Below are 23,561 nucleotides of genomic sequence, written 5' to 3' on the forward strand. Positions count from 1 at the left end.
AGAGAGAAGAAATAATCCTCAGATTTCATCAGTGAGGTCAGGTGATTGTAGCTGTCTGGCCGGAGAATTAGGTGGCTCTGCTAAAGGAAAACTTGGCAGTTAACTCTACAGTAATAATTAATAACATAAAGACAGCTCAGCTCAAACAGAGAGATGAACAGTCGCTTTGTGCAAATAAACCTGCAGAATGAAGTGGGACCATCCTTTTTTCAAGTTGGAACCCTGAGTGTCACAAAAATGAATGATATAATTTCATTTTTATTTGAGGACAAATATTTTATGTTGTGCTAGAATTAGTTATGTATTTTGACTAAATGAATAAATTTTCTTCTGCTTCCTATCTCCCCAATCTAATCAATTGCCACGCTCTGCAATGGATACTTGTGTACTGTCACCCATCTACCTCCCAACCCCAACACCAGCCATTTTTTCCATTTCCTCTGCCAGTGTCCTTTGTAAGCACTGATTATAAGTTTTTGCACTCTTATGATGGCCTCTGTGCTAATTTTCCTCGCAATTACTTTATCCTTCACATTCCTATCAGAGTTACATTCTAAATATAGTTGCTCCTCCCTATCTGAGGGCTTCACATCTTTGGACTCAACTGAAGACCAACAATATTTGAAAAAAAAAAGTCCAGAATGTTCCCCAAAGTAAAACTTGAATCTGATATGCACTGGCAACTATTTACATAGCATTTATATTATATTAGATATTATAAATAATCTAGAGATAATTTAAGGTGTAGGAGCAGATTGCATAGAACATATGCAAATACCATGCCATTTTATATAAGGGACCTGAGCATCTACATATTTTGGTATCCATGGGGGTTCCTGAAGCCAGTCCCCTGTAGACACTTAGGGACAGTGTTAATTTGGATTATATTATCACCCATCATTAATCTCTACGTGTGCTCCTCATTATGTGCTTTTATCCTTTCAGTTTCCTATCATATTATATCCTGGGAAACCATCATCCAGCCAAACAATTCCCCTTAAAGTTCCCCAAATGTACTGATATATACTACTGGGGAAAATACACACACATATTATATATACATATTATATATCTTAATATTTGGTTTTGTTCTCTAATTCTGAAGAGTAGTTCCTTCACTTATCAAATGCAGTTGACCCTTGAACAGCATGAGTTTGAACTCCTTGGTCTACTTATCTGTGGATTTTTTTCACTAAATACTCACCCCGTTTGTGTAAATTGCTTGACTCCTTAGATGTGCAACCACAGACATGAAGATCAACTGTAAAGTCGCATGCAGATTTTTGGCTGTGCCTGGGAGTCCAATGTCCATAGCCACCTGCCCACCCACCCCCACACTGTTCGAGGGTCAACTGTATTATCTCATATCTCAAATGCCATTTCTTCAGTATAAGTTTGGTTGATTCTCCCAGGCAAAACTGATCAGTCTTCCACTTTAATTCCTGTATTTTATTATGCCATTTGTTATCATCTTCATCTTGCCAAAGGCTCTGTTGATTCTTGGGTCCTTCATTATTGATACAGAGAGCCTTTCAGAATAGAACAGCTATGCAAGTTTGTTTTTGTTTTTGTTTTGTATTTCTTTGTAAATTGATGTAATGAAAAGTCTTCAAATTATTTATGAATTATTATTTATTATGAATGAATAAAGAATTCAGTTTTTTTCTTCTACTGTGTCCCCAAAGTAGCAGCATGAGTGGCTTATTATAAACAGTCTGTACATATTTGTATAATGAATGAATAACCATCAAGTTTTCTAGACCCCATGAGCATTCTAGCTCAATTTGTGGGAAATCAGAAATACTTAGCTGTCATCCCCTAAAGGGTAGAGAAAACTAAGAATCATTTTCTATTTATATCCGACTGAAATGAATTTTCAAAATAATTTCTACATGTATTCAAAATGAATATCCTGAAATATATTTTGTGCAAGTTGTATACATTTAAAATTTATGTTGTATCTTTTTGAAAAAAATATTGTGTTTGTGCTATGATTTTTCACAAAATATTTTTAACGTTATCTTTATCTCAACATAGCTAAACCTATAGCTAAACCTATCTCAACATAGCTAAAGCACATTTTTAACTATTAAAAATACTGGTTTTTTTTTCTCCCAGATAAAACATATCCGTATCACTGGCTGGGTGTAATGCAAGGAAGGGACAAAGATGAAATGGAAACATGCTCCTTTTTTGGTCATAATATCACTCCTCAGCTTGTCCAAAAGCCACCTGTTCCTGGCACAGCTTATTCCAGGTAAGTGCCACGCATTTGTTTCATCAAACCTCAATCCGTATTCCTTTTTTGTTTTAATTTTTTTTTTTTTACTTTGTGTATTGTAAATCAGATTTGTTCATTTTCTTGGAAACTTGTAAGTCTGTGTGAATGGTTTCTTAAGTCTGTGTGCTGATAAATTTCAGGGATCAAATATGATTCTTGAATACAGAGCACCTTATCAATTCCCTAGAGAAGCTGAAGAAATTCAGAAAAATTCACTGTTACTGAAACGTGTAAGAAGTTATTAAGTGAATTTAAGATGGGTGGAAGAACAATTATAGTAAGGAAGGAATGTGTAACACAAAAAGGCTATCAAAGTCATAATGCATGTTAGTACCATGGAAAAAGAACATCACAGACAGTAAAAATGTTTGAAACTGAAATTCCTTTGGGTGGTGACATTCGAGTTCATCAGCTGAACAATGTCAGAATAAAAATGCAAACTGCTACCCTGTTGCTACCGTAGTTACATAGTTACTGCTGGTTCAATGATATTAGAAACCTGGTTCCTTGGAGTCATAATTTCATTAATGGTACTGTACAAAGATTTACTTAAAGTGTTTTTAAAATAGGAAATTGACTAACGCCCATGCTATGGTAGAAGAAAATAGAAAAATATAATAATATACATATTAAAATATAATTTCAACTTTCTTCTTAGAGAAAACTATGGGGAAAATGGTAGTTAACTTGGGCATATTTAATATATCATCATAATTTAACCAAGTTGCTCATAAAAGAATGGCATTTGGTGTTTTGTTAAACCAAAACATGGAACTTGATTTTTTTTGTTTATTTTAGTCATATTTATTTTAATAACCAGCAACTGTATGTACCAGCAACTGTATGTAACTTATCATGTGTATCCACATACGAGTCAGGATTTTCCAGTAATTCTGGGGCTTGATTTTTTTTCTCCTGCTGGGCTAAGATTGATATTTAATTAGAAGATAAGGGAGTTGTGAACAAAAAATGATTTTTATCTATTAAAATCATTTCCATATAGTGGAAGTAAGCAGAAAATTTAAAATCTATTATAGCAAAGTCCATCTAGCTCCTTTGTTTTTTGAAATTACTCCTTTGAAATTACTATAAGTTTTAAATTTTAACCTGTCCCTACGTTCCCCTTCTCTTGCCACTACACTGGTGAGTGTTGATTAAAATTAATGAATGAACTCAGTATCAAAAAATCACAATACGAAAAAATGCTATGCATTTTTTAAGTATATGAAAAATGCGGAGTTCCCGTTGTGGTTCGGTGGTTAATGAATCTGACTAGGAACCATGAGGTTGCAGGTTCAATCCCTGGCCTTGCTCAGTGGGTTAAGGATCCCGCGAGTTGCCCTGAGTTGTGGTGTAGGTTGCAGACATGGCTCAGATCCCACGTTGCTGTGGCCCTGGCGTAGGCCTGCGGCTGCAGTTCTTATTAAACCCCTAGCCTGGGAACCTCCATATGCCATGAGTGTGGCCCTAGAACCCCGCCCCCCCAAAAAAGAAAAATGCAAGCCTTTCAAATCATCAGGATAAAGAGGTTATATGAAAGTGTTCTGTAGACTATGATTATAGATTTAGATGTGGGTATAACTCAGATGTAATTGTCCTTAAACTGTCTTGCCAGCTAATAACTGCTTCAGTCAACAAATTTAGTCCATGATCTAATTATTGAGCAGGTAATCAAATCTCAAAAGGTTCAGTCATGGTTTGAATCATACTTACCTATCTAGATATATGGAAGAAGGAATGCATGCATAAAGTATGTGGAAGGGGGAGTAAGGTTCATCTATGGCATATAAGGTTATTTTTTCATTCAAGAAGATACTGCATGATTACAGAGAAGACATATCAACTGGACCATCTGGTTTCAAAATTTGTCAAAACTCTGCAATTGCTGTTTACATGCAAGTGCTTTAAGATAAAGGAGAGCTTAAAATTCATGCATTGATTGTTCCATACAATATGTAGATTGGATACAAAGGTGATCAATTGATTGGCAAATAGCCAAAGCATGTCATACAGATTAGTAACTCAGGGCCCTCTTTGAGGCAATACCTTACAAAGAAGTAAGGGTACCCCAAAATGGAATTTATAAAGCTTTGTGCCTTTCCTGTTCAGGACCTCAGCATTCAAGAATTATTTCAAAGCAATTTACCTGTCACAAGAAAGATGATGTTGCATTTTCAAAAGGAACGCTTACAGAGTAGAAGTCATTTTCATAACTGCCTCATCCAGAAGCACTGATTTCAGGTTAAGGAGATTAGAAAACCTCCTTTAAGGGATCATCAACCTAGAACCTCTCCTCTTTCACATTGACCTCAGGATGAAGTGAGATCCTGATTCTGCTGCTGTTGCTCCATCTTTATTATGTTCAGTAGAGGCCCTTGACCTGCACTGAGTGTAGCCTAGCTCAGAGGGAGCAAGGATAGGGAGATCTTATATTAGTGACTTTTTCCAAAACACTGTTTCTCATTCAGCTGATTTACCTCCTCTCTTTCTCTGAGGAAAAAAATACCCTTCTTTATCAGAAACTTATTTCAAAAGTCAGATAAGTTAAAAAAAAAAGTACAATGTTTTCTAAAATCTAAGGAGAAGAATATGGTCTATAGAACGTAACTAGGTGAGTTATTAGTAGAATGCCTACCAGAACAAGATACCTCAGGCTAACAAGTAAAGCGCAATGAAAATAACTATTGTAATGTAGATTATTTTATTACTGCAATAATAAAGAAGATTTTCAAACTGTGAGGTGGTTACTTGGTATAATTAAATGCTAAACCAATGCTTGAATTGACAGATCACGCAGCTTATTTTTTTTTCTATTTTGTCCCCCTGTATAATACATTTTCAAAATGCTGTTATGTTATACAATTACTGTATATGAAGTGGTTGGTATATCAGATGACTAGAAGTTAGATGTACATTTTAAATAAAGAAATAACTCTTGATGCTGAAAAGGAAATCCATTTTCAGAGAGAAGGAATCATTAAGAAGTGGATTTTAGGAATGATTGAGCCTCTCCAACTGTTTGAGTTGTGGCCTTCATCCCACAGAAAGCCCATTAAAGGCTCTGTATTCAAACCACTGTTACGTGCTCCCTTTGTCAATTTTCCTCATCTCTTATTCACATATAAAATACTCTCAAACCAACAGCAGTTATCTCTTGAGACATGCTCTATCTGGGCGAGGCTACATCTTTCTTTAACCTCTCCTACAAAGGAATCTTACAGCCCTGGTCACATTTTAAATATCCATCTCTGATTGCAACAGATGTCAGGAAGACAATAAAAGACACATGTTAAACGATATGTTTTTAAAGTATTCGCTTCGCATATGGGCGATTGAGTTGAAAATTTGAAGGACGTCGATGGCAAAAAAAAAAAAAATGTTGAATTCTAGGGGTATAGTGTAAGATTTTAAATGGAAACATGTGGGGATGGGAAAACACATCCCCTTTCTATCTAAATAAATCGAACAGCCCACTTTAAAGTTAAACGTGATTTATTTTTCCCTCTCTCTTCTCTAAATGTGCAGCAGCGTTGTCCTTCATTAGAGATGCAGGTGCTGACAGGGTTATTTCCTTTGCCCTGCCTCATGTCAACAAGCCTTGAGAGTGAAATTGTCTGAAATGATTTACTCCTTACCCTCCCCACCCCGTCCATCCACCACCACTTCAGTACCTTGCTGCTTTCTCCAAAGAGAGGTAATTGCAAGCAGCTAAGTGTTATCTGGGTTGAATCATCCACAGATAAACTATAAAGTTTAATAAAAGAATTCTTTACATAAGATCTAGAAATGATAGGAAGTATCTACATACAATCCCATATATTCCAAATTTTGTGATTTGTTTTATTTTTACATGCCTAACATATTTTGAATAGATTTGAGGAATTCTTTCAGATTTTTAAAATTGCTATAGAATGCAAAAAAAAATAAAAAACCTGAAAGTAAAATTCTGATATTGAAATGTGGTAGAATCTTTACACATTTCTTTAATTATTTGCTTACTATATTTAACTAAGAATATTACATGTATACACATTAATAATGTTACATGTATACATTCTACAAGGTTTTATCCTCAGAAATATCTTTTTTCCAGTAGTTGTGATCAGTTTCAGTATCACTGTATCCATGGCCAATGATAAGGAAAAATGCATATTATTTAGTAACAATAGCAATTGCTTGTTCACAGGCAAACAAACGGTTTGATTTTTTTCAAACTGTCCTGACTATTCAAAACATATCAGTTAATATTTAAAATTTGCGTAATTACTTGTCTTTTCTATTGGAATATAATGTTTAGATTTAAAATTAGTTTAAATTTTTATTTAACTCTTCCAATTATGCACTGATAGAAGTGTTACTATTTACAAAAGTGATTTGATTATATATCCTACTTGTTAAATTTATATGACTACAGAATTGTTTCAGCATGTTTTCCACAGACTTTTTTTTCAGAAGCCCACTTTAAATGTTTATTAAAAATAAAGTTTCCAAGGACCCATCATAGAATCATGAAACAGAGAGCCTAGGAACCAACAGTTTTACAAATACCTCCAGTTAATATGATACAGAGAAAATTTAAGGACCACAAGTTTTGACAATGTTCTTCAGGTTGATAAAAGAAATGGTTGAATACATTAAAAAATACTTATTATTTGAGAAAAGATTTTCTTTAGAAAGAGATGAAAGTATTTGAAGATATTTATTTTTACATATTGCAAGCATTTGAGGGAGAAAAATTAAGGCTACTGCTGGCTTACTTTGCATTGATTTTACTCTTGTTTCTCACTGTTTTTGTCTCATGGTAATATTTATAGTTTCAAAAATATAATTTTGAAAGTCAGTAGCTGAAGAAAAAAGCCACTGAACAAGTAAATAGATCAGTGAAAATTAACCTGTGTAATTAAAAATGACTTTACAGGATTTTAAATCATCATTGTGATAGATGAGAGGAAAACACTGTTGGAGGTTTGCAAAGGTATGATCAATATCAAAAGATGTGAGTTGTACATAGAAATTATTCACGGATTGTATATTGATAAATGAATAGATTAACAAGAGGAAGAGGTTGCTGAAAAAAAAACACTGCAGATTCCTCATTATACTTGGGTAACAGGAAAGAGATAGGTTTGAAAAATTATGTAGGAGGTAGTCAGAAAAACTGGATGATAATGGGAAGGAGGGAAAAAGGAGAGAGAGAGATTGAGGATGGCCCCAAGATGCTTGTTGGAGAGAGGCCAGCGATGGTATCATTAATGAAATTAGGGACGCAGCAGTGCTACACTGTGATTAAATTTTATATATATTGATTGTTTCATGATTTACAATATGTGATTATTTTACAAAATCAAATAAAAAGAAATTAGGGTAATAGTATGCTTCCATTTACTTTAAAACCAATATTTGCTTTATGTTTTCTGTTGGACTTAAGTTCCAAATGAATTATAGCATTATTTAAAGTCACCCTTTAGAGTTCCCTTGTGGCACAGTTAGTTAAGGATCTGGCTTTGTCACTGAAGTGACTTGGGTCACTGCTTTGGCATGGGTTGGATCCCTGGCTTGGGAACTTCCACATACTATGGTTATGGCCGAAATAAATAAATAAATAAATAAAGTAGTCATCTTTGGGGAGAGAGAAACTGTCTCCCCAAAGATGAAAAATAAAGTCTCCATTTAGATATATATTTATTCATATAAATGCACTATTATTATCTCTTTTATGGATATTAATACCATTCAAACTTTTCTGGACAATTAACCAAGTTAAAGTTAATATTTGCGAAGATCAATAATACAAACTAGTAGTTCCCATTGTGGCGCAAGCAGAAACAAATCCAACTAGGAACCATGAGGTTGCAGGTTTGATCCCTAGCCTTGCTCAGTGGGTTAAGCGATTAGACCTCCATATGCTGTGGGTGTGGCCCTAAAAAGACAAAAAATAATTATAATAATACAAACTATGGTGTGAATCATTGTTAAAATATGTTTGATGTGATTTTTTTTCTCAGTGTAATTGTGTTTCTCAGGCTTTTCATTTCTATTCCTTCACTGGCAAGCACATTTTAAGAATTCTTTAATTACATGTCACTGGAGTTGTGATGTGACCTTCATTTACTTTTGTTTGTATTTGCGTGTTTGTGGATGTTAAATAGGATTGGAAATCTTATCAATAAAAGGGTCAAGTCTCTAAAGAGAAGAAATACTTAAAGAAAAAAATAAAATACATTCCTTACTTTCTAGAGACTGTCACTCAGTTGAAGATGAGGTCTTAATTAAGAGAGAAATTGCCAGCTGTACTCAATTCCGTGGCTCTTCATTAGTCTTGGTTTACTAGTATAAGGCTTTACATAATTGCTTAAGGAGATGGAAGCAAACAGACATCCTTAGCTACAAGACACTCAATGAAGGAACTCATATTTGTAATCTAACTGTAGTGCCCAGGACCTTTCTGCTTTGATGATATGGTCTTTGTGATGAACCTGGCTTGAAAAACGCCATGTGCCACACCGTTCACCTAATTAAGCCATCAGAATGCATTGCGGCAAACAGAGTGCCTCATATGGACTGGTATAAGTAATTTTTGCTCCTCTATTGCCTGGCTAATAGAAAGAGGCGCTATTCTAGATTATGACTGATAGAGGTTATATGGTACAGCTGTTGTAATTGTGCCTGAGGGCAGAGAAAGCCTTTTGTAAAAAATTCTCTATTTGCCAGAGACACTGTCATTACTTCATTTAACTATTTTCCCTAGATTGCCTGGTGAGCACTATTTATTCTTTCACTGTACTTGCAGCTTTCCTCTGTCCACACGCTTGTGTCCTTTGTTGTATAATGCCATGTTTTCATATGGGAGATTTGCTTTAAAAATAGTGTCTATTATTGATTCTTTAATTAGAAAATAAAATGGATGTTTCAGACTATTAAAATACAAAGAACATATAAATAATTCAAAAAAAAGTTGAATGCCTGTGGGCCTTAAAAGTATCTTCCTAAAAAATAAGCCACAGTGCAAATTTTGAAAGACATGACATTTTATGATATGACATAACTATATATGTATGTATGTACACATATGTATATGAAATGTTATAATATACATGTATGTGTATGCATGTATAATATGCATATAATATTTGTATTTCAATACATATATTTAAGTATGGATGCACGTATAAATAGTATTTGCATTTATTGTTCTGAATTATTCATATAGGTCTGATAAATGCATATAGGCTGCTATAGATGTTAAAAGAAATTTTTCGCCTCTTAAAAATAAGGTAAAATTTATCGTGACATGACGTTTTTCCATCTATGTTAATAGTCATTCTCTAGATTACTAAGGTACTGGGGTGACATTTCTATACAAATGACATTTATGAAAATCATTGTATGAAAATATAGATAATATAGAATATAATTTCTCATTTTTCTATCTAAGTGGTCTTTAACATTTATTTAATGTTTTACCCTGTATAGGTTCATAGCTTGACTTGGAATTCAGTCAGAGGCATAAGCTTGGCATAGCTATTACAAAAAGCTGGGGATAGGGCCCCCACATCCAGTGTTGTTCTTGTTTATGATGTGTCGTTACTCACTGGGTCACAGATTTTTTTCTTATAACCTTGTGACTCTAATCACTTTTTTTTTTTTTGGTCTTTTTTGTCTTTTTTAGGGCCGTACCCGCAGCATATGGAGGTTCCCGGGCTAGGGGTCTAATCAGAGCTGTTGCCGCCAGCCTACGCCAGAGCCACAGCAACACCAGATCCAAGCCATGAGCCATGTCTGCAACCTACACCACAGCTCAGGGCAACGCCGGATCCTTAACCCACAGAGCAAGGATCAAACCCGCAACCTCATGGTTCCTAGTCAGATTCGTTTCCACTGTGCTGCAATGGGAACTCCTAATCACTTCTTATTTCTTCCATTGCACATGCTCTTTTTCTTTTCTTAGATATTTATTTTCTAATATGGTGAGACAATTGTGGTTTTGTGTAGTTGTGGAATAGGAAGTGTTCTCTTTAATAATTTATAGCTGATTTCATGTTCTTTAAATAAACTGAATTTCACCAAATATAAGGTGACGGTAGTATCTCTATTATGTATTTCTAAGAAAAAATATAACTACCCATTAAGACATGGCACAAAGTTTTAAGGCTAATTCTGTGTGGCGCATTAATCAGACTGCCTCTTAAAGCTTTGAAATTTCTTTCATCCCTTCTGAAAGAGTAGACAGTTTCTCTTGCATTTAGTTTGGTGGTGACAAACAATCCTTTTGAAGTTTCTGAGGAAGTAGACACTTTATTCTACCTAAATATGTCTTCTTTTTATTAAGTAGCTTAATTTTTGCTTCACAAAAAATACAGTCTTGTGACTATTTCTCCAACAAGAAATACATCTTCAACAGTGTCAAATCTATGCATGAATTTTTGTTTCTAAGCCTTAAATAAAGTAACATTGCTGGTAATGTTCAATTACAGAGGAATCATGGAAGATATTTTAAATTATAATTAAATTCAACTTGAATATCTTCCATAATGCACATAACTTTACTGAAAGGAAACCAGTTATGACCTGAGAATCACATTAAAGTCAATGGCAATCATCGAAATTGCTGTCTGACTCAAAGCTATTGTAAGATGCTATCAACTATGAAACTTTAGAGTCAAAATATGAAAAAAAAAAATGACTGAATCGGTGAATATAATATACGGGGAGAAATAGAGCCTTATGTAGTCCTTATGTTTCTTGAAACTTATGTAAAAGTACAAATGTTCACTAGCAACCAACTCTTCTTAATAGATCCTTATTTTAAAGCCACAACCTTGGTGAATATAAAGGAAAAAATAGTACAGTAAGAATACAAGTGTGATTAAAATTCATCCATTCGAAGTCTCTTTCTCAGGTTTAGAAATCTTTCATCCGAAAACTTAGCTTATTTACTTGCAACCTTATTATCATCATCATAGTCGAAATTTCCAAGCAGTATGTATGGTGCTGAAATTTATATTATATTTCTTTTAGAGTAGATGTGTTCTTTTTTCACAGAAGATTCTAGGTTTTAAAAGTAGCTTTAGTAGTTGCTTGCTCTTTTTCTGCAAGTGTGCGAGATTCTAAATAATGTCATTTCAATAAAAAGAATTGGCTTTAGTATGTTAGAATTTATGTACAGAAGAGTTGTTTCTAAATATTCACCAGTTATATAGTGAATATAGTAAAAGTTGACTAATACTTATTATAAACTAATGTTACCCTTTAATCAGCCTATAATCAATTCATGTATAGATTGTAATCACTTAATTTGCCAATGGAGTAAAACCTAATTCATTGAACCCTATTTTAGCATCACCACCAAAGAACTTTTTTGCTAATAGTTAAGTTTAGCTTTGTAAAATGCCAAACTGTCCATGTACCATTTTACTTTTCCCATATCAATGAATGAGCGTTCACTGTTGCTCCATTTCCTTGGCAGCATTTGGTGCTATCAGAGGTCTGGACTTTAGCCATTCTAATAGGTGTGTAGTGGTATCTGAGTGTGGCTTTAATTTGCTATTTCCCAGTAACGTGATGTTTGGCATCTTTCCATATACCTATTTGCCGTGTGTATTTCTTCTTTAGTGAAATGTCTGTTCAGATCCTTTGTACACCTATTAATCAAGTTGTTTGTTTTCCTCCTCCTGAGTCTTAAGAGTGCTTTGTATACTTTAGATAACAGTCTTATCAAATGTGTCCTTTGCAAATATCTTATCTTCGTCCATGGCTTATCTATTCTTCTAGCACTGTCTTTTACAGAGCAAAGGTTTTTAATTCTGATGTAGTCCAACTTATTTTTTTTCTTTTAAGGATCATGCTTTTGATGTTGCATCTAAAACCACTACCATATCCAAAGTCACCTAGATATTCTCCTAAGAAATTTTAAATATGAGACTTTATCCCACTTTATATAGTTTATTTTAAATATGTAGAATAGTAGTCCCCTTGTAACATTTTCAATTTAAAGAAATAATATTGGAAGGAATATCTTTCTTTCTTGGTTTTGTTTGTTTGTTTGCCATGCCTGTTGCATGTAGAAGTTCCCAGGCTAGGGATCTAACCCATGCCACAGCAGTGACCTAAGCCATGAGCCATTGCAGTGACAAAGCTGGATCCTTCACCTGCTGCACTACATGGAACTCATTATCTTCCTTAGTATTGATATTTGAAATCAGAACCATATGTCAAAATGGTAATTATTGATATTATTTTTGTCAGTGTAACCATAGAATATTATTTACTTTACATGATAATTAGGAATAATTGTGTGTTTAATACCCTGTAGTATATGCAATGACTGACCAACAGAATCCTGCTGTTGGACAGGGAACTCTGTCCAGTATTCTGTGATACTCTCTATGGGAAAAGAATCTGAGAAAGAATGGATGTGTATGTATGTACAACTGAATCACTTTATTCTACAACAGAAATTATCACAACATTTTAAATCAACTATGCTTCAGTAAAACTTTAAAAAATGAGGGAAAAAAATGATGTTTTGGCACTTTAAATGCTAAATGCAGCTGAAAGCAGGACAAACAAAACTGAAAAGAAAGACCAGAGACAATGCACATGAAAAGGAAAGATAGTTGTTCAAGAAACCAGTTTAGTGGAGATAGGAGGACAAACTCAGAAGTGCTGTCTGGGTAGAACAACTTCACATGAATCAAGTGTTAAATGTGCTCTGGCTGCACACAGAAGTGGTTCCAGACACTCTGGGAAGTTGATTTTTAATATTTACAGGGTAGATTATTTATTCCAGTTCCAACCATAAGGTTTAGAATTAATCTTCATCTCAATTCACTTTCTAACTAACTGCATCATGCTGCTGCTTTAAAGATGAGCTACCATTTTTTCCTGTTTCATATTTGTAAGCTTTTATCAAGCATATTTAGGAATCAGCCATTTTAAGCGATTGCTTTATTTATACTAAATAAGCTGGATGATGTTAATCAAAAGCATTGGCTTTAGTGTCAAATTTATATGAATTCTGTATGGAATGTGTGATCTTGGGGAAAATGCAGAATGCTTTCTTGGTTTGTTACTTGTCTTATTTCTTTGTTTTTTTGTTTTGTTTTGTTTTATTTTGTTTTGGGGTTTCTTTTTTGCTTTTTAGGGTTACATCCACACTATTTGGAGATTACCTGGCTAGGGGTCGAATTGGAGCTATAGCTGCTGGTCTAGGCCACAGCCACAGCAATACAAGACCCTGTGTTGTGACCTACACCATAGCTTGGTTGCAATGCCAGATCCTTTAACCCACTGAGTGAAGCCAGGAATCGAACCCGTGACCTCATAGATACTATCAGGTTTGTTATCACTGAGCCACAACGGGAACTCCCCATTTGTTTGTTTGTTTGTTTAAAGGATATAGTGTTTACCCTGTGGTGTTTTTGTGAAGATTACATAAAGATTGTCAATTATTTAATGCAATATCTCATCCATAGAAGGCACTCAGTAAATAGTAGCTGGTGTTATTTGAAAAACCTATGTCCCTAGAGAGTTTCTGGACCGTAAAGGGAGCATGTAAGATAGATGAGTGAAAATTATCAGGTGGTTTTGAGCCCGGATGATGATGTGAATGATTGAACCCAGGGGTGTTTGGAGAGTTGTGCCAGATGCATGGAAGAATTAAGAGAAAATGCCATGGCCTAAAAGAGATGGCTTTTAATGTGGATAGTGGATGTGGGAATAATTAATTATTTTTTTATAATAGTGGGCCTGATGCAGTACACTGAACCCCTCTCAGATGTCCCAACAGACTATTCAGTGTGAAATGTCAGATACAGTATTTAGTGAGCAGAAAATACTAAGCAGTGTAGAGAGGTTATAATTTGATAAACAGAAGTGATACAACTTCACTACCACAAAAATTAAAGAATGCACATTTGACAGAATATGTATGAATTTAGCTAGTAAGTATATAAGGATCTTAAGTTGTAACTATTAGACAGTTCTACTCAAACAGTAACATGATGCTTTAGGCCAAAAAAGGGAAACATGACAATTATAAATGCTTTTATTGGACATTGTGACATTTTTAGACTACAGTGGAGATTTTGTTGTAATTATTACTAGATTGCTTAGCATGATGTATAGTATTTTTAAGTTGTAAAAATATGTCACCAAAAATTCTAGTTTTTGAAAGCACCATGAGGCAAACAGAAGGATGCCCACAACATTTATTTTCTTATGTGTCTTGGTAATAGAAGAAATTTCATAACTTTTTACTGTTTTGGTGAGGTATTTCACGACAAGAAAACTACAGATGCATACCATTTATATTTGTATTTTTTTGTAATTCCTCCTTTCAAAAACACACAAGGATATAAAATATATACTACTTGTAGAAAATATTTGAAAATCACTAAAGAACCTAGAGAAGCTTAAGATCAAAATTTTTTATAATGATTTTTATTTTTTCCGTTATAGACGGTTTACAGTGTTCTGTCAATTTTCTACTGTACAGCAATGTGACCCAGTCACACATACAGGTATACATTCTTTTTTCTTGCATTATCATGCTCCATCGTAAGTAAGTAGATACAGTTCCCAATGCTATACAGCAGGGATGGATTGGGAATTTGGGGTTAATAGAAGATCAGACATTGAAATGTTGACTAGAAGTGGCTAACAAAAAGTTTAGGCAGTTGCTGTCTACTCAAGGTAAGTTTTTAGTTTTATCTTATTTGTCTATCAATTAATACCTATTTGTGTTTAGATCATTGTGACTTTTGAGGGAGCTCAATTATTGAAATAACACTATTGCTTTTGGAATGGATTAGCAATGAGATCCTGCTGTGTAGTACTGAGAACTATGTCTAGTCACTTATGATGGAGCATGATAATGGGAGAAAAAAGAATGTATACATATATGTGTAACTGGGTCTCCATGCTGTACAGTAGAAAAAAAATTGTTATGGGGAAATAACAATAATTTTTTTAATTTGATTCACTTTTGTGGTATGTCATAATACACTTTGATTTTAACAGATGGAAAATAAACTATAATTTATCAAGAATGACATTTTTTAGTTAAATTTATTATGTGATAAACTTGGGTGGTCTAATAGATGTAAAAATCACAGATTCACAAATTTTAACTAAAATATTATTAATAGAAAGAAACAAAACATGGTATTAGAGGATCTTTGATGTATTTACACAGTCTGATTAAAGCAGATAATTAAAAGTAAATGTAAAGATGACTATAATAATTACTTGATTGGTAGATTTGCCACTGATTTAATTAAATTTTTATGACTCTATTAGTTATAAGAATTAGATAATAAATTACTAGTATTTTTTAATTGAATGACCACTAAAAGAGGGAAAAAAGTGAAATTTAGGGTAAAAGTATGATTATGAATTAGAACAGCTAGTTAAAATTACGAGAGTTTCAAATTTCAATAAAGGCTGAGAAAAGTAGAGTTCCCACTATGGCTCAGTGCTAACAAACTTGACTAGTATCCATGAGGATGGGGGTTCGATCCCTGGCCCCACTCAGTAGGTTAAGGATCTGGGGCTGCCATAAGCTGTGGTATAGATCACAGATGTGGCTAGGACCTAGCATTGCTGTGGCTGTGACATAGACTGGCAGCTGCATTTCCAATGTGATCCCTAGCTTGGGAACTTCCATATGCTGAGGTACGGCCCTAAAAAAAAAGTGTTTAGTGCACAAAACAGATAGATAGTAACCTGAACAAATAGAATGTATTTAAATGCACAAATTATTTGGAAAGTGAGAATCAAAGGAACCAGTTTGACCAATTCTGAAACTATAGACAATGCTATATTAAAATCGCCAAACATTGACCCCAGAAATGTCATTACTTAATATAAAGGTGTCTTATTGCATGAGATGCCAAGTCATGTGACAAAATTTATGAGACCTGATTAAATATAACAACCCTAAAAAAAATAGAATAAATAAAAAGAAAAGGGGCTTATCTATTATATACTTCTTTTAGTCCAAAAAAAAAAAAAAAAAAAGTATGATTCAATGGAAACAAGTGACCATACACATCTCAAGTTTCTCTGGGTAGTCTCTATTTCATGCTTAGGGTTCCTGCATAATATAATATATGTGCTAATTACATTATATAATATATACTACATATATATGAATGTGCGTGTGGTATTGGTATCACCATTGTGAGTTAACCAAAGCTAAATTCCGTAGCGTCTTTGAACAATGTGTTGCTATTCATCTGGTCTTTATATAGCAGAATTTGCTGTGAGATAGTTGTTTAATTATTATATATTGGATTTTCATTGATTAAAAAATACTTTGGAAATTATTGAGGAGTCAATATAATTTTAATGAGATGACTATTTGGGTGGTCTGTAGAAATAAAAAAATCTATTTGTAACAAAAGCTGAAAGTTATATTTAATTGAATATGTTGATAATTTGTCATTTTTCTTTAAACTATCAGTCATTTCACATTTATAATTTAATTAAATGACAACTTTGTGGCATTTTTCCTTAAGAATATTTGCATAAAAATTCTCTTGTTACAATGTTTATCCTTTGGTAATTGAAGATAAATTTTATAAAGAAACTTTAACAAATTAACAAATGTAAAGAATGTAATATATCTAGTTTACTGTGTCTTTAATTCCTGTGTAACAAATAAGACATTTATCATCAGCGGGTACCATTCATTGAGCACTCAGTATTTGCTCTTCTCTGCACTGATTTCATTTAATTTTTGAAAAATCTTTGTGAAAGGTAATTAAACCCACTTGAACAATTAGCAGAGCCGGGATTTGACACTAGCTTGGATTGGTCAGACTCCAAAATCTCTGATGATGTTGCCCAGGTCACTCCTGTCCATCCTGCCACCCCCTGCATGAAACACAGGATCTTCCCAATCTCATTGGATGTATCTCTTTGTGGGTAGGATAGGATGTGGTCTACTTAGTATATTAAAAGATGTTGAAAGGTAAAAGACTCCTGGACTAAATTCATCTCTTTCATGTCAGGAAAAGAAAATCATGTTTCAGATTTTCAACTCAATTTTCATGGCTTGTATTTTTCTTGCTTAGAAACCTACTTTTATGTTTCTAACTTTGAATCCTTTGTTTTACTACTTACTTTTAGCTTGACAATGGGTATTAGAATTGAGAATGTAATATACACATACCATAAAATACTTTATGATTGATTCAGGATTGAATTTTATCCTTTCTGAATGCCATGCTTTTTCCTTTTGATACCATGTCATAACTTAACTTTAAAAAATGATCAGCATAGTTTTAGCCAAAATTTCGTAAATAGATAATAAATTTTCATTTCATACAATTATCATTACCTAATCATATTTGTTAGTCTTTTAAAAAATTCTACCATCATAATGTTAATATATTTATCAAACAGCTATAACAATATTTCTAGAATTACCTTACAAATATTTAGTTCAATATATATTCATCAGATTAAAGTATTTTATCTAATCAGAAAAGGATTGTGTTGAAAATGTATTATAAATACATATACTGACACATAATAGGATTTTTCATTAAATATTGCATGTTTAACCTTTTCAAGGTATCATTATTTTTAATATAGCTTTTTAATGTTTAACGTATGCTACTTGATTTTTTTGTAAATCATTTTCTCTTTTCCAGCAAGATGACTTTAAAATGATAGTGGCACGCTTTATTTTACAATTTTATTTCCATATTAAAATATATTTCTTCAATTCCACCTACTTTTTTTTTAATCTGCAAACTTGTATTGGGCCATTTTATCTCTGGTATCAATACAAAGTCTCAGAAAATTATGTGAAATTTAGAAAGCCACAAAAATATTGTCTATAATTTTCCAATATATTCAATGAATTCTTTGTCTGTGGATATCATAGTATTGTTGCTAGAAATTAAATAGATTGTCCTTCTAGCGAAGGTTAATAATTGAGCATCTATCACATAGACATGTGTATTAATTATAATTTAAAACACCCTGCTGTGTAATGAACCAATTTAAACTGAAGTTTTTACTAAATCAAAACATGTATGGAACATTTATATCACTTTATTTTATAAAACTACTATTCTCTTCATTTTAATAAATGAAGTAATAGTAATATATTTTCTAAATCAACTCTTCTATTTGTTAACATACTTTTAGAGAACTTCCCATTTTATAAATTTACTATATGAATCTGAATCACACTAAATGGTATATTTAAATTTTCAATCCGTAAGCTTTGTTTTCTCCTTTGTTTAAAAAGGTGTTTATCTCTCAAAAACATTCTACAAACTTATAACTTTCTACACATGCTATCAAAGACTGTCAAGATATTTCATCTTCATAGAGTAAGGCTCCCAAATAACTTAATATATGATTTAAGCTCAAAACTGTATTTTATTCCAATATATGACTTTTAGTAACTTAGGTTTCATCTGGAGCCATAGACATGTGATGATTTTACCCTGGAATCACTTCTGGCCTTTGGAAGGTCATTCGTTTACACGTTATTGCCTCTCATAAATTGATCTAATCTTCTGAATAATGGCTGGACATGCTGATGATCAATATTTTATTGCTTCTACAACCTAAAACACACCATGAATTACAGTCAAAATCGTTATCATCCAACACTGCAGACATAACAATAATATACAAGTGATATTATTCCTCAGTTTGTGGTACTGTTTATGAAACAAGATTCTGCTTGAATGATTTTATTTCTGTGCTATTATAATCCTCTTTAATTTATAGCTAGAAATGCTACTGACAGTTATCACTCACTTCTATTCAGGGACAGATAAATAACTCATTATGGGTTTGCACTGTAATAATCAAATCTAAATTTTCCTATGTTTCAAATTATTCTCAAGATGAATCACTTTATTATATTTTCAAAGGGTAGTGTGAATTAAAGATAATCAGTAGTGGAATTTTAAATATAAGGCACAAACTAGCTCTAATAACTTGTAGTAAGGAACTTTATAAACTAATATAAAGAAAGTATTGATTCTGACTATGTTGTTATTATCATATAGCCATATTTCTTTAATCTAAAACTGTGTGATACACATTATATGCATTTTTGGGTTTTTACTATCACATTTTTACAATTGTTTATTTAACAATTTTTAAATTATTAGATTTGTTATTTCACCCTTTTCATAGTATTTTAATTTACTTGTGAATTTTTTCCTTATTTCTGTGTGATTTTTGCACACAAAGGCTCTGATCTCTCTTAATAATATTCTCTTGTCCATGCTTCAGTTTGTCAGTTTCCGCATTTGCTTTTTTGATGTGTTATGACAATCAATATTTGATGATGTGAGTGCTTCTAGTAATCTAGTTAGCATCATGAGTCTGATCGAAAAATGGAAACTTTCTCTCTTGGGAGACTAAGCACGGATGTAAAAAATAGCTGCAATCAGAAAACAGTTTTTTACTCATTATAATCCTAATCCCATTATCTGTAATTTTCAATCAGTTTCACTCCCACAGGCACATGCACGCACACACACGTCAGTAGCTCAGTTTCCTAGAATAGGGAATTATTCATCTCTTTATACAGTGGATCTAGTCATGGAGTTATGTAGTTGAGATGGGGGCTTGCCATCCTTTTTGGCTGCTTCCTTAGCTTTCACTTTACTTCACAAAAGTGTGGTATGGAAAAACTTTAGAAAATGTCTATCCGCATGAACTCATTCAGGTGAGTTGGTTTGATCTTAATAATATTTACCACTTCTTATGTTAATTGAATTGATATATTTCACTTTTAACTGTACTGCTTATTAATTTGTTCCATGTTGGGCAAAACATTGTATATGTGAATATTGAAACATGTACATTTAAATTACTTCAGTTTCATACAGGAGCTGTGAATTCACTGTGGATATAGAGAACATATTTTAAATAGAAAAATAAGACTGAAGACTATAGTATAAATTGAATTATATCCTATGAGAATTTTAATAGTTTAATCACTTGTCTGCATAAATGTAAAAGACTATTAGAAACGTTTTCATATTTGCTGGCTTAACTTTGAACCATTTCAATTTATGTTAGTCCCTAAGTTTTGATAAAAATGCTTTTGACTCAGCATTAGTTTTATTAGTTTCGGAGAATATACACTTAATAAATTATTAGCAAAAGAGAGCAATATGTTTAAAGTTTATTTGGGGCTTGATTAAATAAATAGTCCACACAAATGAACCTGTCTGATCGACACTTTGACCAAAACGGTGATCAACTGACCCAACATGAATTTTTTTTCTTTCAAAATAACTCTGTGTGTGTGTGTGTGTGTGTGTGTGTGTGTGTGTGTAGGAGAGTGTCGCAAGTTAAACCTTGTTAGTAAGGAAGAGTACAAACCTATTGAGGATAAATTTAAAATGTGATAGTACATCTGAAGACTTAATTGCTGGGTATGTGGCCCATTTATCTTTCCTTAAAATGTTGTATTGCCCAAAGGGTTGAGTTAAGTGTATTACATAGAATAAAGGTATAACAAAATTAGAAGTAGACTGTAAACTCTTCTGAAATTGAAGCTGGACTTTTCTGTTTTTAAAACTGACAGTATAAAATGATATTAATGTAACATACTGTATTCATAATCATTTTACTTTAAAAAGTAATCTCCTATATGGGATTATTTAGAGTTTACTTTGTCACTGTGACATGGCAAGTCATTTCAATTTTTAGTGTTTTGGGCAGGAGTTGATTCTATTTAAATTCTGGAAAGGGGTGGAGGGTTTTTATCCCAGAACAAAGGCCATGCAGGCATGAACGCATAAAATTTCACATATATTTTCAGGAGGGTGAGAGATTGTCCTAAAGTTGATTCATGGACCCCATATTTAGTCAATGATGAAACAGAGAGAAAGCAAGAGTTAAGATCAGAAAAAAAAATTATGCAATTGGTCTTTTTTTTCATGTAGAAAATAGATGAGAAAAAAACTTTATGGATTAGTCAAGGCTGAAATTGAAGTTCAGGCATCAACAATCAGTAAAAGCAACTTTTTCACTTTCTAATTGTTTGAATATTGGAAAATAGAGAGAGATGATTTGGTCATGGTCCATTAAGACATTCAAATCAATTTTCCATTTATCCCTCTATAAGTGTCATGTCTTTCTAGCTGGCTTCTACTTTGCTTATTGACAAGCAGTTTTCCATAGAAAATTGTTTATCTTTCTGTTTATTTTTGGTATATGAATTAATTACAGATTTGTTTAACTACAGATTTGCTGATTTCCTTTTTTAAAATAGTAGCAATGATGTCTGAGTTGATCTACTTTAAAAATAACATATAGAGAGATAGGATTTCTGATGCTTTATAATATAAAGACTCAAACTTATGTTTGCTTCTTCAAACATTACACTTAACAAAAGCATTGTCATTAGCTAAGAAAGAAGTCCTGGGCCACTTAATGTTTAAATGTATTTAAGTAGACTGATTTGGATAAAAAATCACACTTTTATGGGGAAAAATATTTGATTAATCCTAATTTTAAAATTCTGAATCAAACACATCAGAAGAAAGTACAACAAATACTTTATCCTAGCTTTTCAAGAAGTTATAACAATTATGCAGTTAATGATAAGCCTTTAAATCAAGAGGGGACCAAAATAACCATTTTAGTTTGTCAATACATTTTAAAGTGTTAAGAATACCAGCTACATATCATTCAATGATATTGTTTGCAAAAAAAAAATATGGGTTCAGTTCATTTTTTTCAATATTCATATCTTCCAAATTAGTGATAAGTAAAGAGAGTAAGTAGTTGACAATATGATCTGGAATATTTTGGATAATGGACAAAGTTAGCAATTAATATATCAGGAAGAAATAATAATGTTGTATTTGCAACAACACAGATGGACCTAGAGATTATAATACTGAGTGAATTAAGTCAAAGAAAAACTATTATATCTCTCATATGCGACAGCTAATAAAAATGATACAAATGAACTTATTTACAAAATGGAAACTGACTCATAGACATAGAAAACACACTATGGTTACCAAAGGGGGAAGAGGAGTAAATTAGGAGCTTGCTACTAACAGATACACACTATATATATAAAATAGATTAACACCTAGGACTTACTGTATAGCACAGGAAACTATATTCAGTATCTTATAATAACCTGTAATGAAAAAGAATCTGAAAAAATATAATATATATTGTACACTGAATCACTTTTCTGAACACATGAAACTAGCCCAGCATTGTAAATCAACTATATTTCAATTAAAAAGGAGTTATGTTGCTATTCTCATTACTTAGAAAAATAATAAGTGACACCAGGAAGAAAATATGGATATTGGCCATGTATGAATAGACGATATACAGTTTTTCAGCTTCCACTGGATAAAATGGAATACCATCTTCATTTTAGAGGACCCTGGTAAGATAAGCATTTCACTGTTGTATTTTCTTTTTAAAACACTCCTAAATGACTGAGTTTATATCACCGTCTTTAAAAATGTTCCGTGATAAAACAACTATGTCCCAAATGTAAGTGCAGTATCCTTTCCAGGGTTTTGTGCCATTTCATGTCAATAGTAATTTACGTCAAGATTAAAAGTTTCCCTTCTATGATGTTTTGCGTTATAGGACTTGCAGATTATTGTCAATCTGTTTAACCAAATAATTTTGGTTTGCAAAATTCAAAAAACCCAGATCTGGCAAATATATTTAGTAGATTAGTTTTATTAGTAAAACAGATGAACTTAAAAAGTAAAGCAAACTATAATTTCTTCTGCTTTTCTATTTGCTTAACCTATTTTTTTTCAAATATATAGTTAAGTTCTGCTGTGAGATACATAGTACCATATGATTTGATTTAAGTTAGAGTGGGTAGCATTATGATCTAAGATGAACGAACTAACATGATTAAATTGTTCCTGATCAACTTGCAAAAGAGAAAATATTTTCCTGTTGTTCAATGTTATTCAATCCATTTTGTTGTTCAAAATATATTCAGGTGTTCCCTTGTGACGCAGTAGGTTAAGAATCCAGTGTTGTCACCACAACAATAGGGTTGTTGCTGTGATGCGGGTTCAATCCCTGGCCTGGGAACTTCCACATCACATAGATGTCGCCAAAAAATAAGAGTAAATTTAGAGCCAAATAATGCTCTGTAGACTTCAAGAGGAGGACCCTCGGGTTTGTGTTTACTTAAATGGAATAGGAAACAAGTGTTCAAGTCAAGTAGTTCTATGAGAGTTCTTCCTTGTGAGAGCTTTTTCTCTCTGTTCTTGTATCTTCTCATTTTATT

General features: G+C 32.7%; 1 protein-coding gene across 5 annotated transcripts in view; it reads left to right on the forward strand.

Moving 5' to 3' along the window:
* Positions 1–23,561, forward strand: part of ROBO1 (roundabout guidance receptor 1) — a 1,131,260-nt gene that overhangs the window by 154,974 nt on the left and 952,725 nt on the right. For all 5 annotated transcript variants that reach the window (XM_021071380.1, XM_021071370.1, XM_021071378.1 and 2 more), the window contains exon 2: positions 2,119–2,257. In XM_021071380.1, the coding sequence (XP_020927039.1) occupies positions 2,170–2,257 (88 nt within the window). In that variant the 5' untranslated portion in view covers positions 2,119–2,169. The remainder of the gene's footprint in view (positions 1–2,118; positions 2,258–23,561) is intronic.

The sequence above is a fragment of the Sus scrofa genome, chromosome 13, assembly GCF_000003025.6.
Source record: "Sus scrofa isolate TJ Tabasco breed Duroc chromosome 13, Sscrofa11.1, whole genome shotgun sequence".
NCBI classification, from domain to species: Eukaryota; Metazoa; Chordata; class Mammalia; order Artiodactyla; family Suidae; genus Sus; species Sus scrofa.